General features: G+C 39.8%; 1 protein-coding gene across 1 annotated transcript in view; it reads left to right on the top strand.

The window, feature by feature from the left end:
* The window catches only part of Ush2a (usherin), a 723,091-nt gene that overhangs the window by 81,601 nt on the left and 623,074 nt on the right, over positions 1 to 18,416 (top strand). Inside the window, exons 4-5 of the mRNA XM_052200359.1 lie at positions 12,808 to 12,871; positions 17,749 to 18,043. Of these exons, the coding sequence (XP_052056319.1) occupies positions 12,808 to 12,871; positions 17,749 to 18,043 (359 nt within the window). The remainder of the gene's footprint in view (positions 1 to 12,807; positions 12,872 to 17,748; positions 18,044 to 18,416) is intronic.

Genomic DNA, 18,416 nt, shown 5'->3' on the forward strand with positions numbered 1-18,416 from the left:
CTTTGATATGGGATGAGCAATTAGTGCACTCTTCCCTGGGTAAGACTATGTCTCTGAATCTCAGCATTCCTGAGTTACATAGAGTTTCTTTGTCTGGGGTTGTTTCTGGTTCTGTTCATCAAGGATCTGCTCAGACTTCCACCCCCTTTCAGATGCTCCAGAGAGCTGGTCTTAAAGGGACAGTGAGCTCAACTGCCCTGTGTGTCTCCGAATTGGCTTTTCCTTGGGGCTGTAATAAAAGAATCTGATCAAGGCAACTTAAAGGAGAAAGGGTTCACTTTAGGCTACAATCCTTCGATGGTTTACTTTCATAATGGCAGGGACTCCATGACAGCAGGAACATGAATCTGATTTACCATATCTGTGATCAGTGAGAGCAGGAAGTGGGGCCAGTCTATAAAGCCCAAAGCCTACCCTAGTGACCTACTTTCCCCCACAGGGCTCCGCAGCATTCCCTAGCAGAACTGTGATATGGGAGAGGTCAAGTGCATGAGCTTTTGGGGAGCAGTCCTCATTCAAACCTGCCAGTTAATGCAGAGGTGGGCTCGAGGATGAATCTATAGCCCCAGAGAGTAACTGACAGGATGGAATGCTACAGAGGAATTCTAAAAGGATGACTCTCACTAAGATGGGTGCATTCCATAACGTGGAAGATAAACAACCGGATGGAGTTGAGAAGGCCAGCAATGAGCAAGATCAATACGGAGATGGAGTCTGAAGACCACAGGACTCTCTGAACTGAAAAGTCTAATCAGTAGAAATTTTTAAATCCCCCCAGTAGAAAATGTCTCTGATACATTAGATCAGGTTGGAGGCTTGAAGGTGAGACTGATGACTTAGAATACTCTTGAGGGCTAGTGGGGATCAGCTGGAGGAGTAGCAGGGAGGGAGGGAATATGACCAAAAGACAGTGTATCAAATTTTCAAAGAACTAACCAAAAATGAAAATCAAAAACATCAGCAGTCTCCAATATAGTTCTCATATTTTCATTTTTCTTGTGTGCACACACACATGCGTGCGTGAGTGCACACTTGTGTATGTGTGTGTGCACCCATGTATCTGTATACATGGGGTCAGCTTGCTGTTATTCCTCAGCTGCTATAAGCACTGATTTCGAGATCAAAATGTGGGACAGATGGACAGGGTTGGGCTGGCTACCTGACAGTCTGGTGTTTTTATGGTCCTGTAGACCAAGCTCAGATCCTCATGTCTGTGTGCCAAGTGCTTTGTGGACCGAGCCATCTCCCAAGCCTCTGTTTTCAATGAGCTTTCTTCAGATGCCTCACTGAATTGGTAGGGGCCCAGTTGCCAGGAGAGTGAGATGAGGTGTGGCTCTGACTAGTAGGGAAGTACTAGAGCGTAGGCTTCCCAAAGCAGCAACTTGAGTGTGCCCGTTCAAGAGATCTCCCATCAGCCATCACGGCAGGATATGTTTGCCTTTTGAGGAACACAGAACTCTTGTTGCATGCAAGCATACTGTGCAGCCCTGAGGTGAATCTAAATTAGCCCCGCTTGCTGTTGTGATGTTGTCTCTCTGGTTCTCCACAATTTTGACGACTGCATCTTTCCCTCTTTCCCTTCTCTTGTTGGCATGCACCCTGGGCATGCACCCCTTCCCTTCCCTTCCCCAGGCCTGCACCCCTTCCCTTTGGCAGAATCTGAGCCACCCCTCACTCCTGCCTAATACATTATTTCTTAAGTCTTTTTTTTTTCTTTTTAGGTTTTTCAATACAGGGTTTCTCTATATAGCCCTGACTGTCCTGGAACTCACTCTGTAGACCAAGCTAGCCTTGAACTAAGAAATCTGCCCGCATCTGACTCCCAAGTGCTGGGATTACAGGCATGTGCCACCACTGCATTTTCTAATAGCAGTGTCTCTGACTCTAAGTCTCAGTCCATTACTACAATTCCCCAGTCACAGAGAAGAACCTGTTCTCCTGGCTGATTTCAGTTCCCAGCTGTAAAACAGCAGGGGAGTACCAGCTGTCTCTCCTAGCTCTCCCTGGAGTAGCTACTCTTTCATAAGTTTGCATCTTTTTAAAGAAATCCTTTCATATCCTGGCAAAATATGTATCATCTACTTTTTTTCATAAGTTAATTTCTGGGTTATGTGTGACATAAAGATTGAATTCGAAGTGACATTATTGGTACTTGTTTGTCCCTTTGATTTTTTGTTGAATATCCATGAATTTCCTCCTGATTGTAAAGTCACCTTGATCTGCCACTCCAGTTTTACAATTCTGTACTTCCTGTTTGTTTCAGAGGTCAAATTAATCAACTTCTTGTCAAAAGTGGTAGCATTTGATTGTATATTGATGTCTCCGAATATGTTCTTGTTCTGATCTTTCTTACCAGGATTCTTCAAACAACAGTTTTTAGACACTATTTCCCCAAATGTATTTTAGGATCCCCATTCATGATAATTATCTAATGGGAATTTTATTGAAATACAATTCAAATTATATTAAAGTTTATGAAGGACTTATATTGATATTATATTGAATATCTGCATCTTTTATTGTAGTGTATGATTCTTTTTAGGTCTCTTTTTGATAACATGATTTGTTTTTATTTTTAAGTGTGTGTGTGTGTGTGTATGTGTGTGTGTGTGTGTGTGTGTGTGTATGTGTGTGTGTGTGTGTGTGTGTGTGTGTGTGTGTGTGTGTGTGTAATTCCTGTGGAGGCCAGAAGGAGTGGGATCTCCTGGATCTGGGTTTACAGGATATTGTGAGCCAACCAACATGAATGCTGGGAACAGACCTGGGCTTCTTTCAGACTCTTAACCTTTGACTGTATTTCCGGTCCCTTATTTAGGTCTTCTTTGGTATGTTTTGGTAGATTTCTGCACAGAAGCTATTCATATAGTTTCTTTATCTTTATGTGATGTAATGTTTTAATCCTTTTATGCATAGTATTCTTCATGCCACAGTTCCTGCTATATTTTGGTTTAAGTAAGAATAATATGCCATGGGTTTTGTATATCATTCTTATTGTCATCACCATTTTGTAACTTTCGCTTATTCTAATATTTTGGTTCTAGACTTGTGGAATTTCTCTATAGAAGATCATGCAATAGAAATAACATGCTTGTGGCATTTTTTATTTAACTTTTGACTTTCTTATGATTATGAAATATAGATTTTTTTTAAATTTAAATTTTTGAGACAAGATCTCATTCTGTAATTGAGGCTGGCCTCTAATTTATTGTGTGCGGTCCAGCTAGGTCACAAATAAGTAATCTTCCTGCCTTCACCTCCCTAGTTCCAGGGTCATAGGTGTGAGCTGTCAAAGCCAGCTAAGAATTCATGTACAGTATTGAAAAGAGTACAAGTGTCTCCAGACTGCTGTTGGTCTGATGGAAAGCCTTTCAATTTTCCCATTAAAAAAGACCACCCTGATGTCTCCATAAGAAATTTGGTATTTATTGCTGGTTGCTTAAGGCTTTGGGTTTGTGTGTGAAATTTCAAAACATGATAGAGCTGGTGTGTTAATGTCTGATGTTTTCATTGATGGTCACACTGAGACTGGGTCTGTAATATCTCCATCTTACCCTGTTTAAAAACATATCCTGATATTACCTAAGAAGTTTCTCCAGGGGAAGCTCATTGTTACGGGTATGCTTGACCTATAGACTGAGGGAGACAACAAAATCTGGTAACACTGTCTACCAGGAATACTGAAATTACTGCTGTTATTAGTATCAGTAAATAATTAATAATAATAATAATAATAATAATAATATTTACAAAATGCTTACTATTACTCAATGGTCTAATGTATTATCCTCAGGTCATCGATGGGTACACATTTATTCTGTTATTTCTCCATCTTCTATTTTGATCCTGAGCACTGTAGAAATTTCATGTCCAAAGGACATCTAGAATCCTTAATCTCTTACCTGGCTTCTAAGTAAATCATCAGTTCATGATAATTTCCTCAGGAAATCTGTCAAGGAAATCTAATCTAAAGTTACAACTGTATCTCTCCCTGTGTGCTCATTCCTTTGTTGTTATATCTAAGAAATCTTTGCCTACATGAAGGCTACATCATTTCCCTATGATTTGTTCTAGATGTATTATAGCTTAGAAATTAGCCTTGCTATCTTTATCCAGCTGAACAGATGTATGTAGTAGAGGATGGAGGTTAAGGTACTTCAATATTTGAAATATAATTTAACAGTTCCAGGACCATTTAGAACATTATTATTTTTCAATTTAATTTTATTTGCTACTTTGTAAGAATATGCAGTTCATCTCATTTGATTTCCAAATATCGCTTGTACTATGTCGATAACACACTTCACTTTCACATATTGATTTCTCATCTTATGAATTGAGTCATGTATTTTTTATAAAATATCTAAATGTATTTCTTAGAATAGTTCTATATATGTGAGGCACTCATAACTTTTTCTGGTGCAGAAGATTAATACCTCCATCAATGTAGAATGATATAGTTAAAAAATAAACAATAATATCTTGTTGTAGCTGTACAGAAAGATTTAGCCACTTACCATTAATTATGATGTGGTCTGTTGAAATTTTAGAATTGACTAACAATTAGAAAATACTCTTTTCTTTCAAATTTCTTTGAGTTGGTTTATAATCTAGAGCCAGAGCTTGATTTGGGCAATTATTCCTTAGAGAGACTCATGTAAGGTCTTCCCATTGCTTCCTTAATAAAGAGACCCATGCCAGGTCTTCCCATTGCTGCCTTAATTTCATGTGGGACTTGGTTCTCATATACTGATCCTACTTTTCATCCTTAAAATATGTCCACATTTTCCCATGGTACATCTTCAGCTTTATCATACAAATTTATGGTATTAGAATTTTTGGAGGTATTTTCATCATCTCTGTAGAGCCTGCAGCTGCCTTGTGATTGATGTCTTTGCTGGTTGGGGCAATAGGGTCACAGGGGTTTCACCAAACATATTTGGAGAGTGTTTCTCTTAGGTCTTTTGAAAAAAGTTTCAGAGAATTGTTGTTGTTCTTTGAAATGCTCAGTAGAATTTTCCAGGTAAGTCTTGACTCCCAGGGTCTTCTTTGTGAAGTTTTAAACCTTATTCCAGTCTCCTTCCTCCATTGGTACCTACTCATGTTATTATCGTTCTTGCCTTGGTTTCAATTCTTCATGCCTCTCCATGAGAATCTATTTTATCATGAGTATCTAGTTTTAGTGATATATTTATTTATACACTTTAAATTTCACATGTATATCAGGAATAATATCACATCTTTCATTTCTGATTTTCATAATGTAAGTCTTTCCCCTTATTTGAAGTATAATTGTCAAACTTATAATCATTTCAAAGACCTCTTATCAAATACTAAAGCTTTAAAAGCTCCCTGTGATCACATCATCTCCCATGTTATTTATATGTTTTTTTTTTCTAACCGTTAAAATTGCCTAGGACACTGCAGTCTTAAGCAGTTGCTACTCAGTGATTTCAAACAAGATCTTCTGGAAAAGGCTTCTCTTACTATGAGAACAGAATATCCATCCAGGTCTCAAAGGAGGGACTCTTTAGAGTATGCTGGGCATATTAAATAATGGCAGACTTTGCAAGGTTCCAGTCCCATTCTGTTCCTTCTGGTGGCTCTCTAACTGGATTTTATTCTGATTGTAGACTTTCTGTTGATCTTGTCTACAGGGCTTTAAGCTTCAGAGAAGAGAATTAATTAGATGGACTTAATTACATCCAGAAATAAAAGTATTTTACAACTATTTATCCATTTAAAAACAAAGCCTCCATACATCACTTGAAATCTGGTTTATTTCTCCATTTCTGAAAGCATTGGCTTGGCAGTTGGGAGTACAATCTATAAGCTCTACTTTCAGGACAGAATTTCCACCATGACCCTGTGTCTTAAGCACTGTTCTATCACTGTGAAGAGATACTATGACAGCAGCTACTCTATTAAGAGAAAGCATTTAGTTAAGACTGGTGTATAGGTTTATAGGTCTAGAATCTTGTCATCATAGAGAGAATCAAGGAAGTATACAGGCAGGCAAGGTGCTGGAGATGTATCTGAGAGTTCTACATAACAAGGCCACACCCACTCCAACAAAACTGTATAATCTATCTCAAATAATGCCACTCCCTGATGATTAAGTATGAATGTGTATGGATCTATGGGTGCTGTTTTTACTTATATCATCAGACTCAATCATTCCTGATGACATTTTGATTTTTTTTTGCAGTTATTACTCACAGATGCTGTTATGCTAGACTCATAAATAGTTTCATGTTTTATTTGCCATTATAAACAGACTAAAAATATCAAACATAGATGCACCTCTAGAAATTGAACTTTTATCTATCGAACTTGTATGCTAAATTTATATACTAATTATAGTATATCTTCACTGTATGTTCCCTGGGAATTTTTTTTTTCAAAATAGAAAAGTATGCTGTCTAAGAAATAGAGGCAATTTATTGTCTTCTTTAAGATTGGTGTTTTGTACTTATTACTTAGCACCTTCACAAATGTATTCATGTGCAGGTATGTGAGCATTTGTACATGCTTGTGTGGGGGAACAGGTTCTTACACACACAGAGCCCAAGGAGGGCAGCAGTTGTTCTGATCTACCATATTACTTTATTCCCTGTGAGGTAGGGTCTCTCACTGAGCCTTGAACTAGGCCACCCCTTACAGTCACTTGTGACTACACATAGTTGTGTTATGTGGTACTGGCCTCCTGAACTGTTACTATTGAGCATTTTTCAGCCCTGACACTGCTTTCACCTCAACTTGAATGTTTGATTATTTCTTCCAACCTTTCACTCACAATGAAGATTTTTTTTCTGTCTTTATTTCCTCCTGAGCAACTCTGCGGTCTTTCTTGTATGAGTCATGTCTCCGACCTTGATCAATTTATATAATTTGGACCTATTTTTCCCATATGGATATTTTTCAAAGAGAGAGTCCTTTACACCATGTTTTTTCCTATGAAAATCTGTTAAAAATTGGCAATCAGCAGAGGGATTGTTAAAGTCTATTCCTGTGGCGATGTCCTTGACCTCTTCCATGACCTCCTCCCTCATGGTCATAATGCCTCTGCTTGAGTATGGATAATATATGTTCACTTTGTGTCTTTGCAAAACTTTCTCTAATTCTTTCACAAAATGCCCCACTATGAATTCTGAGGCACTGGAGATGACTGTCCTATCACAGACTCCAAAGTGTAAAACTCCAATGATTTTTAAAGGTAATAAAACCCAGCCCTTTTATTTTATAGATGATAAAATGGATTTCATTGTCCCTTTGCAGCACAGCTTGCCTCTAACTATTATTAAGATATAGGAAGTGAACTCTAATTTATCAGCCTTGCTGAGGAAGCCTCCACCCCTACTACCCTCTCTGTCTGCCATCTTTCCTCTTGGGTGACTGTAGTCGCCTGCTCTGGCTCCTCTGTGTCTGAGCATGTTTCCCCCTCACTTCCAAACCTCAACACCTTTGAATGAACCTAAGATCCTGCCACTCACCTGCTCGCAACCCTCCAGAGGCCTCTCATTTCATTCAGAATAAAACCCAGATCCTTAAAACGTGCTATAAAGCTTTTAACACTGCATAGATCCTTCTTGCCAGCCAGTTACTAGTCAGACTCAACCTTCTGAATGCCTTCCCTCCCTCCCTAACTCTGATCCAGAGTGGGGGCTCCTTGTCATTCTCCTGACATACATACCTTTAGGTGGCTTTTTACCCTTTGTTGCTCTCTTGGAGCATGCTACTCCTAGATGTCCAGACGAGTTAACCTCCCTCCCCACTGGTGCTATTCTTAATGAGGTCTCTTTTTGAACACACCACCCCAGAATAATTTAGACCTGTTCTCCTTCCTACTCTAAATTTTCTATTATCAACAGCACTTATTATGCTTATATATAATTCATGTTTATTATATCTATGTATCTATTTGAACACAAGCTCTATAAAAGCAAGAGGATATTTTCTTGACTGTATCGTTTGGTTGAGTGGTGTATATATGGATGCGACAAAACTGACTGGTGCACATTAAGTTCCAAATAAATATTTATGGATGAAAATAAATGAAACCAGGCATTCAAAACCACAGGGAAGACTCTGACACGATCCAAGCATCTGCTATTTAGGCCATCCTCAGCAGCAGCATAGTTAGTGTTCCACACCATGGAGGCTCACCACTGTGTCTTACTTTTCTGTTGCTGCGATGAAGCACCTGGATCATGACTAATTTATAAACAAAACTGTTTATTTTGGCATATGCTCTAAGAGGGAGAAGAGTCCATCATGGCAGGGAGGTAGAGCTTCTAGTGGAAGGAGCCAGAAGCCGAGAGATCACATCTCAGCCGCAAACAGGAAGAGTGAGAACAGGAAGTGGGATCAGGCTTTTAAAACTCACAAGCCAGTGACGTACTTCCTCTAGCAAGCTCCATCTTCTAAAGGCTCCGTTATCTCCTCAAACAGTATCACAGACTTTAGACCAAATGTTCAAATGTAATGGCCTATGGAGGACATTGTTTTATCCACCACATCCACTGTTTGGTCTCATGTAATTTCTTGAGGCAAAACTTTTCTCTCAGAACTGCTATATAAACATTGTACAGGATATTTTATACTGAGAGAACAAGTCTCATGGACAACTTGTTATATAAATTAGCATTAGTTTGATTTGTTAACTTGCATGATTTTATTATTTTCAGCGTGGGTGAGTTAACAGCATGGGTGGCTTCTACTATAAAAGTTTGTTTTCTTTGAATACCCTGTAAGAACAGTACCAAGTTCATTCAGGACTCTGTTAGATTTGAAAACAAGGGAAAGGCTTTCTTGAGTCTTTCTTGTGCTCATTCATGGTTTCAATGCTGCCTTATCTGTGTTCTCCTGACACACTTTTTGTCCTGTATGTCTGGGATGTTTCTTCATCTTATAAATGGTCTTTTCCTTCAGTGTGGGCCTTCTTTAATGACTGCTTCACTTGATTTCATCTGCAAAGGCCCTACATGTAAATACAGTGACATTTTCAAATGTGAGGAGTTATATCTTTCTGACCACACAACTCTTTGCAGAACAAAGCCCTTCCTGATGGACAATCAGGCTTTGACTGTAAAAACTGTACCATGATAACATCAGTAAGCAAATTGTCCAAGGGAACAATAGGAACATTTTTATGTGCCTCTAGAAAACATGTCAATGAGTTCAATCATCATTTCAATATCTTGCTTTCTCAAATACCTTGCTTTCTCCTTTCCAACATAGAGTTCATTGGGCTCAAGGAAACAGTCAACTCCTTGACGTCTTTTATCCTCCTAGTTCATCATTTGTTCTGTGATGCGCTTCCCTTTGCCCCTACCCACATTTACTGATCATGTCTGCTCTTTTGTGTAGGAACCTTCACTTTATAATCTCCCTAGTTAGATGTACTCTCTTCGAAAACCATCAGTGCTAGACACCGCAAATCACATGACACTTGAAAATAATGAAATGTGCAGTTAACTTGCATGTATGTGCTAGAACACTGTGACCATGAAAATGCATCACGGAGCAGCTACAATTGTCAGTCACCCTTTTTGCCTATTCGAATGGAAACCAATACATATCTTTATCTCGCTTCCTAAATTTACATCAGTACCATCTCCCTCACTCCCTGCATCCCTTTACTTCAACTTCCTTCATCATTGAATATCGTTGAATATTGACCAGCTGACTGGAACATGGCTATGGGCTGTGGATAGTTCAGGGACTAAGAGAAATAATACTTTTATCTTTCCGAGAAAGGTAATTTAACATATTTCCTGTTTTGTAGGACAGAGAAATAGGTATCTTTAACAGAGTAAAAGGAACACACCAAAGTGTCACAGGAGCAACACCAAAGCTGAGCCCAGGGCTGGGAGAGGAAGGAATGACAGAAATAAGGGCAATATCAAGTATAAGGTTTAAATGTTGAAAGTGCTGGCCAGTTAAAGAGCATCCAAAGTTTAATCTTGGGGCCGTGGTATGAGTGTGGAGGATGTCCTGTGAAGAGCTGTGTGAGGGAGGAGATGGATAAAAGAATGGATTGGAGATAATCCATGCCCCCCTTTTCTTTTGGCAGATTGTGTGACCTCTTTCCTCTGAACTAAAATTGATACCATGAGAAATCAAGTCCTCAGTTCATTTTGCCTCCCTCCGAAATATCACGCAACCACATGAGACTTAGAGGGATCCATGTGCATCCTTCCCACTTTCTTTTATCTTGAAATCCAGAACAATCTTCCTTTTGCCATTCTGTTACAGCTTGCTTTTTTATTGCTATTTTAAAGATTGTGTCCAAAATCAGCTTAAAAATGTTATCTCAGTTGATCAATTAAAACTCCTTATCTTCCTGACAAAATATTCACATATAAAGTATGCTCAACTGTTTATCATTTAAATACAAGCATTAGATATAAATAATATAGTTTGGGTGTTTTTTTTCCTGTTGTGCTTTACTTTTATTTTTTCTGGTGCTTGGGTTGAACCCTGGGCATCGTGCATGCTGAGCTGGGTCATCTACCTCTGAGCTGGGTCCTTGAATAAACAACATAGATGCATGTTCTCAAGTGTAGAAACACAAACTCACACATAGTTACTTAAGATCTTCATGCTTTTCTCAGAAACTCCTTCCTGATCTTATGATCACCTCAGAAAGTCTCTTTATTTTCTTGGATAAAGACAAGATGCCACTCTGGATTCTACTACCCCTCACTAAACACCATTTGTTTATTGCTGTTTTGCCTTCGTATATGTCTATGATCTATGTCCATGCCTGATCTCCACAGAGGCCAGAAAAATGACATCTGCTCCCCTGGAACTAGAGTTACAGGTAGTTGTAAGCCACCGTGTGGATGCTGGGAATTGAACGCAGGTCCTCTGGAAGCTCAGCTGCCACACTTTACTGCTGAGTCATCTCTTCAGTCTCTACTGTCCATTTCCCATTCACCTATCATCCTTCCTCTGCCCAGTTTCTAGGTTCTTCCAAATGTCTTTGGAATAGTAGCAAGAATAAAAAACATAAAGTTTCTTGTCATCAAGATAATGTTGAAAATTTTCTACTTTGGAAAAATGAAAGCTTGGAAAATTGACATTAGTCTGTGCTTAGGATTTAAGTTTTCAATAAACATTCAATTAATGAATTGACATTATATATTAGATTCTATCTCATTTTGGATACTCATGGTCCAAACTCCAGCTTGGATCTTTCTCTTTTATTAAATATAGAACAAAGATTCACAAGTGGGGAGTTGTATTGGTTACTTTTGTGCTGTCCTGACCACAGTACCAGGCAGAGCCAACTTAAAGGAGAAACAATTTACTGTGTGTCAGGGGCTCATTGTTTTAGTCTTTCCTGGGATGGAGGGGAGGGCATAGACAAACAGCTCAGCCCATGGTGGGGTGGGTGTGTTGGAGGCTGCTTACGTCACTGTGGACTGGGAAGCATAGAGCTAGCAAAGAACAGAGGCCAGGTATGCTTGCAAAGGCCCCATCATGCCTGCTCTAAGTGGGCTCCACCTGGTAAAAGTAGAAGTCCACCCTCCCCCCCCACCTAAACTAGCACCATCAGCTGGGGACATTTCAGATTCAAATATAACTGCATTTTGTTTTGCCATTTCCTTTCTCTTTCCTTTTCTCTTTCCCTACCCTTCTCCCCTCTTCCCTCCCCCTCCCCTCCCCTCTCCCTCTGCCCTTCCCTTCCCCCTGCCCCTCCTCCCTCTCATCCTCCCCTCCCCTGTCCCCCTCTCTCTGCTCTCTGTCTGTCTGTCTGTCTGTCTGTCTGTCTGTCTGTCTCTCTCTCTCTCTCTCTCTCTCTCTCTCTCTCTGAGAGGTTGGTGCTGATGTATATGTGACAGTGAATGTGTGCATGCCAAAGAGCAATATGAAGAGGTCAGAAGACACCTTCTTGGTTTTGATCAGACAGCTCTTTCCTTGTACTTTTGCTGCATTTTTCAGGCAATCTGGCCCAAGTATGAGTTTTGGGGTCACAGGCACAGGCCACTGTATGAAGCTTTTACTGTAGTCCCTGAGGGAGGATCTAATTCAGCTTGTCAGGATGCCCTGGCAGGCTTTCACCTGAGCTGTTGCCCACTCCCTTCCTTTTCTTTCCCTTCCTTGTGGTTCTAACTCTCTTGAGTTTTTCTGCTCTCACAAATCCTAAGTTTTCAGTAAATAAACAAATAGTTGGGTGTCTGTGAAGGCTGATATCTACCTAAAGTTGAAAGGGACCTGTGGTGGCGCTATGGTCTTTGAACTTGATGATCTTAGAAGAATCCTTAGGGAATGATGATATTGAGACTGAATTTGCATTCTGATGTAATATGTGGGTGACAGAATACCCATGAGTAGCAGATCTTACATTCATCTGTGGTGCTTTTGTCCCTTTTTTTCTTTAGTTAGAATCCCAATTCTGCAGTTTGAACTTAAATGAACTTAAATGTGAGAACAGGAGTTTTTCCACTGGCAGAACAAATATTCTGAAAATTGCTGTTGAAAGCAGATGACAACCAAGCTTAAGGCTCAAGAAATAATAGATTGATAGGTGTGTAAATGACAGAGAAACTCAAGAAAGTGCAGCTATATGTTTGGTTTGGAAGTAATCTGCTAAAGGATTCGTGTTGACTTCAGAGTCTTGCTATAGAGATAAATATGATTACTGTTAACAGTAAAGACTTAGAAAACAGACTCAAATCTTCAAGAATTCAAGGGGTGGCAAAGGGGACATAGTTTAAAGCTTTGTAGTTTTAAAAGAATATCAGATGAATAACCTGCATGCCTGCCTGGATTCTGGGGTTTCTTATCTGTACAATTTTTCAGGTTCAGAGCAGTTTGTTGGAAGAATGCAAGATTTTCGGCTATACAATGTGTCACTTACAAACAGGTAAGTGGAAGTTGTCTAATAAAGCTTGGGACATTCTAGGTTAAGGTCAATTCACTTAAAGTACCATGGAGACGGTACCATCTTTCATCTTCATAGTAACTGGCAAGCATCACCTAATTTATATTTGGCCATGTTTACTTTGGCCTAAGTTACATTAATTCACTAGTATTTTTCTGTCAGTAACTCTGTATAACATGGGGTAAAAATTATCCATGAACCTTTTTCTGAGAAAATTCATTTTGTCAACACTGCCTAGGTTAGAATGTGTTATTTCAAAAATTCTATATAAAGTAGATGCTAATACTTAAAAATTTACATCAAAACTGCTTTTTCTTTGGAAATTATGAGTGTTGCAGTATATGAAACATTAAGTGTTGCAGTACATCAAACATTAGTTTGACTCACCAGAGTCTCAAGGGATCCAACATCTGAAGAGTTGCTGTGCATTTTTCTATTTCTGTTTTACAAAACATCAGACTGTGATGAGTACTCACCAAGCATTTTCTCCTCTATAGAGTAGGACAAAAATCTATCCTAGCAAATCTTTCCTACAGACAAACTGCTTCTATCTTACGGTCATGGTTCCTCTAGAAATGAGTCCTGAAGAATCCCAGCTTAGAATCCAGTTAAGAAAGGATGGGTGTGATGGTAATTCCTGATCGTCAGCTTGACTTCATCTCAGATTTGTTAGAAACTCAAATGGGCTGTGAGAGAGGTTTTCTCAATTAAATCATTAAAGGCAAGAAAATGCACTTCTAATCCAGATCTTTTGAGGTGGGACGAGTAACCTTCAACCTAGTCCATACCTTCTCCTGGAAGCTTCTATAAAGAACATAGATGACAAAATGCTGCCCTCTTTTCCGGCTTGCTCTTGATAGCAAGCCCATTCCCTCACTGGCATTAGAGCTTATTTTGGGCGTATCCCAGCACATACTGAAGACCAGCTGGGACATCCAACCTCATGGACTGAACAAGTACCGAATTCTTCGATGGTCCACTCAGACAGCTATTGCTGGATTAGCTGAACAAACAGACTGTATATGTGTATGTGTATGTGTATATGTATATGATGTATATGTATACACACATATATTATATAAATTATTACATATAATATATATTAATGTTATTATGTATTATATGCTATATATAGGGACAGAGCTTATAGAATGAATATATAGATACAGGAACATTGTTTATAAAATGAATAATATTTATAATGATAATACATTGTTATATATATATATATATATATATATATATATATATATATGTATGTATATAATTCCTTCTACAATTTCTGTTCCTCTAGAATACACTGACTAATACAAATTCTTTTGGTAGGACAACTTGGTAGTGTAAGCATCACCCAGTTAGTGCTGGTTTGAAAGGCATGAACATGTCATGGAGAACAGTTAAGGTCTGACCTTGTGTGGAGGGTTTGAGTACATGAAGAGCCCCCAGAAGAGGCTATTAGTGAGAGGGAAGCCTAGTTCTAGCAAGAGGCCCTGCTATTTTGGATATGTCAGCCATTCATGAGATAACTGCCAAGGACAGCAGTGAGTGTGCAGTGGATCCGGCCCGAGCCTACAAGCTCTTTGTGGCAGAGAGCAGAGCCACAGAAATTACCCAAGTGCTTTGGAGGAGCCCAGAAGATCATGAGTGTATCCCAGATGCTGGACATGGAGTTATTTACACTGTTGGGGACTGCTTTTGTTTTATTTGGATTGTAGTTTTTCCCAGGTTCTTTCTCCTTGAAGTAAGAAAATATTAAAAATTTTTCATTTTTACAGGATCCCCCAGTTGAGAAATTTTGAGCTTTGAAAAGAGCAACATGGAGAGGAAAGAATTTATTCAGCATATACTTCCATGTTGCTCTGGCATTTTATTATACCATGGTATTTTATTATAGCCATAATAACTGCAAGTAAGGCAGTGCGTTTGTATTGAGAGTTCACCTTAGGTATTTCTAAAACATTTATTTGTGTGTGTGTGTATATGTGTGTGTGTGTGTGTGTGTGTGTCTATTGGTATGCAGGAAGCTGTGTACAGAAGTCAGTAGACAACCATACTTGTTATTCTTGTCTTCTACCTTGCTTTGAGGCAGGATCTCTCTTGTTGCAGCTACTGTTCAGCCTACTCCAGACTAGTTTTTCTATGGCCTCTAGGAATTCTTATGTCTCTTCATCTCTGAATATGAGTGGTAGTGGCACATCACAGATGTACACTACTAGCACTGTGCCTGGCCTTTGCCTGAGTTCTTGAGGTCTGACTTCAGGTCACCAGGCATTTGTTTCAAGAGTGTCTAGCTGCTGGGACACTGACTTGGCCCTCATTGACTATTTTCAAGAGAATTTTTTCTCATATCATTTCAAGAAAGATAGACTAGTGCGTTAAATTTCTACATGTCTCTCACACATGTGGGAAACATCTCAGTTGAATGATGCTACAGCCTGTGGTAAACCCATCATCAGTTTAACATTCCTTGTTTATCAGTCTGAGGAGTCAGGGGATGCCTGGACAAGGATGCTATAACATGGAGTGGGGAGGAAAGAGGATGCCCCTTACTAGCTATTATTTATGTCTCCTTTGCCTATGCCTATTATGCTGAAGAGAATGTCACTACATTTCTTTGGAATGAAGTTGTCTTTTGTTTGGTTGTTTGGTTGGGTTTTTTTGTTTTTTTGTGTTTTTGTGTTTTTTGTGTTTTTTGTGGTTTTTTGTTGTTGTTGTTGTTTTTGTTTGTTTTTGTTTTTTGCCAGAGTTCTCATACCAGTTATTGACTTTGGAATACATTCAATAGCTGATGTCAATTGAAAATCAGCAGTGAGATTTACAGTGGTCACTTCATGTCCCTTAATGAAAGAAAACACTGCCTACCTCCACCATCACCTCACTGGGGGCTGAAAGGATGTCTGCTTCTTCTAGTCTGACTTGGGTTACTGTTGTTGACTGTCTGGAAGGCTGTGCTGGGAAGGATGGGGAAAGAATGACCTGTGGTGCTCTAGAGCAGGCATATCTTTCTTAATGGAAAAATTAAATAGAGATGCCTTCCCCTGGCATTCTTGTCTGGCTATTGGCAGCTGGCTTATGGTCTAAAGGCATTGAAACATTTCAGGAAGCCAAAATCTATGAGTCACAGGAAACCACTGACAAATGGCCTTGGCCTCGGTCCCTTCACCCAAATGAGAAGCCTATAAAATGATATATGCTTCCTTATGCTTTCCCTGGATGAAATGGAGACGGCATCTTAAGTCTCATTATTTTCAATATATCGCTGTTCACTCACAGTGTAAGTCAGTTTAAAATCTAAATATATGACACCTTTCTATATTATCCCAAATAGGAACAGAGACATGGAATTTAAGGCAAATTCCTTGATAGAGAGCAAGGTCCTGTATGTGCTGCCTCCCTTACTCTTCCTCTCCTCCTCTCTTTTCTTCCAAGTGCTGAGAGTTGAACACAGGACCTCACAGGCAGGTGAGACGCAAGTGCTGGTCTCTGACATATGCCTTGAGGAGCCCTCTTTTTACTTTTTACTCTGAGACATGATCTCAGATAGCTGGAATGCACTCTGTAGCTCAGGAAGGTCTTAAATTGTAACTCTTCATGAGAGCACGCAGAAGAGATGGAATTTCAGGCATTCCCCACTAGGCTTGTCAAGTCATTCTTGAGGTAAAACATTCACACTTTAGGGGCACTGAGATGGAGAGGAAGGCAAAAGTGCTTGCCTTGCAAGCCTGATGACCTGAGTTCAGTCCCTGGTACCCAGAGTGGAAGAAGAGGATTGCTCTGGAAAGTTGGACACTGACATTCCTGTTGTCACATGTGCATACTTGTGCATACACACTCACGCACTCATGCACACAAACACACTTACATATACACACACTCATATACTCACATACACTTGTGCACACTCATGCACACACACTCACACACACACAAACAAGCACACACATACACACACTTATACATACCCACACACATGTGCACACTCGTGCACACACACACTCAAGCACCAACGCACACAAACAAGCACGAACACACAGCCACGCACCCACACGCACAAACACACACATACACACAGCTCATATACACACACATTCACATACACACATATTCATTCATATATATATATATATATATATATTCGCACACAGAGACACACATACACATACAGATACACACACATACACACACATACCCCCTCTCTCTCATCTTTTAAAAGTTAAAACCAAAACCATACCATTTTTAGAGTACATTTTTCTTAGTTTCGTTCCTGTTGCTGTGACAGAATAATCTCACAAAAGCAACCTCCTGGGTGTTTTTAGGCTCACAGTTCAGGGAACCATCATTGTGATGGAAAAGCAAAAGCAGAAGGAGCTCAAAACAAGGGGTCGATCACATCTGTGGTGTGAAAGCGAAAGTGGGGAGGGAAGACTGCTTGCTTGCACGGACTCGGTTTGATTTTTTTCTACTTAGTGTAACCCAGGATATATTCAAAGGACATCATCTTGACGACCGACCGTTAGCATGACTCTTCCACATCAGTCGTTGTGATCTAGACAGTCTCTCAGAGGCATTCACAGAGGGTAATGTTATATGGCCAATCCCTCACAGGTGTGCCTGGAGCCTTGGTTATGCTTCCTTGGTTATGCTAGATTCTATCAAGTTGACAATCAATAATAACTATCACAGAACTTTAGGATATTGAAAATATTTGTCTAAAATGAGTTTTACTTTATGTCCCATTGGAAAAAAAATTATCAAAGCTAAATGGTCACCCTCCAAATAACAGAAGAATGGTATTGGCTCTTAGGAGTCCTGTCACTGTGATGTTATATGTCCTTACCTTCTTCTCTGGACCATTTCAGAGAGATTCTAGAGCTCTTTTCTGGAGATTTTCCTCACTTGCACATCCAGCCACATTGCAGATGCCCAGGCAGCCACCCCCGTGTCCACCCCTCGGTTCAGCAGTACTGCATTCCCAATGGTGCAGAAGACACGCCCCAGCATCGAGTGTCACGGCTGAATCCAGATGCTCACCCTCTTTCCTTCATCAATGATGACAATGTTGCTACTTCATGGATCTCTCGCGTGTTTGCAAACATTACCCAGCTCCACCAAGGAGTGGTTGTTTCTATAGATTTGGAAAATGGACAGTACCAGGTAACAGGGGCAGGGCTGGATGGGTGTGCATGCTCTAGTTATTGCCATCAAATGACTGCAGAGTCCATGGTTTCAAGAAAAAGAAATGTGCTCCCTCACAGTCCTGAAGACTCAAAATGTGCCATCCTAGTGTTGGTAGTCAGGGGTGCGCTCCGTCCAGAGACTCCGGCAGGAAGGGTCCTGCTTGCGTCTTTCAGCTTCTGCTGATTTCTGCTAAGTCGTGGTTCTCTAAATCCAGGCCCTGCCTCAGTTTACACAGAACTCTCTTCCATGTTTCTCAGAATGTGTTGACTGCCCCCCCCCCACAATCTTCTCTTTAAATGGACTGATCTCATTTTAAGATCCTAGCTTTATGAGATCTATAATGACTATT

This window comes from Apodemus sylvaticus, chromosome 12, assembly GCF_947179515.1.
Source record: "Apodemus sylvaticus chromosome 12, mApoSyl1.1, whole genome shotgun sequence".
Taxonomy (NCBI): domain Eukaryota; kingdom Metazoa; phylum Chordata; class Mammalia; order Rodentia; family Muridae; genus Apodemus; species Apodemus sylvaticus.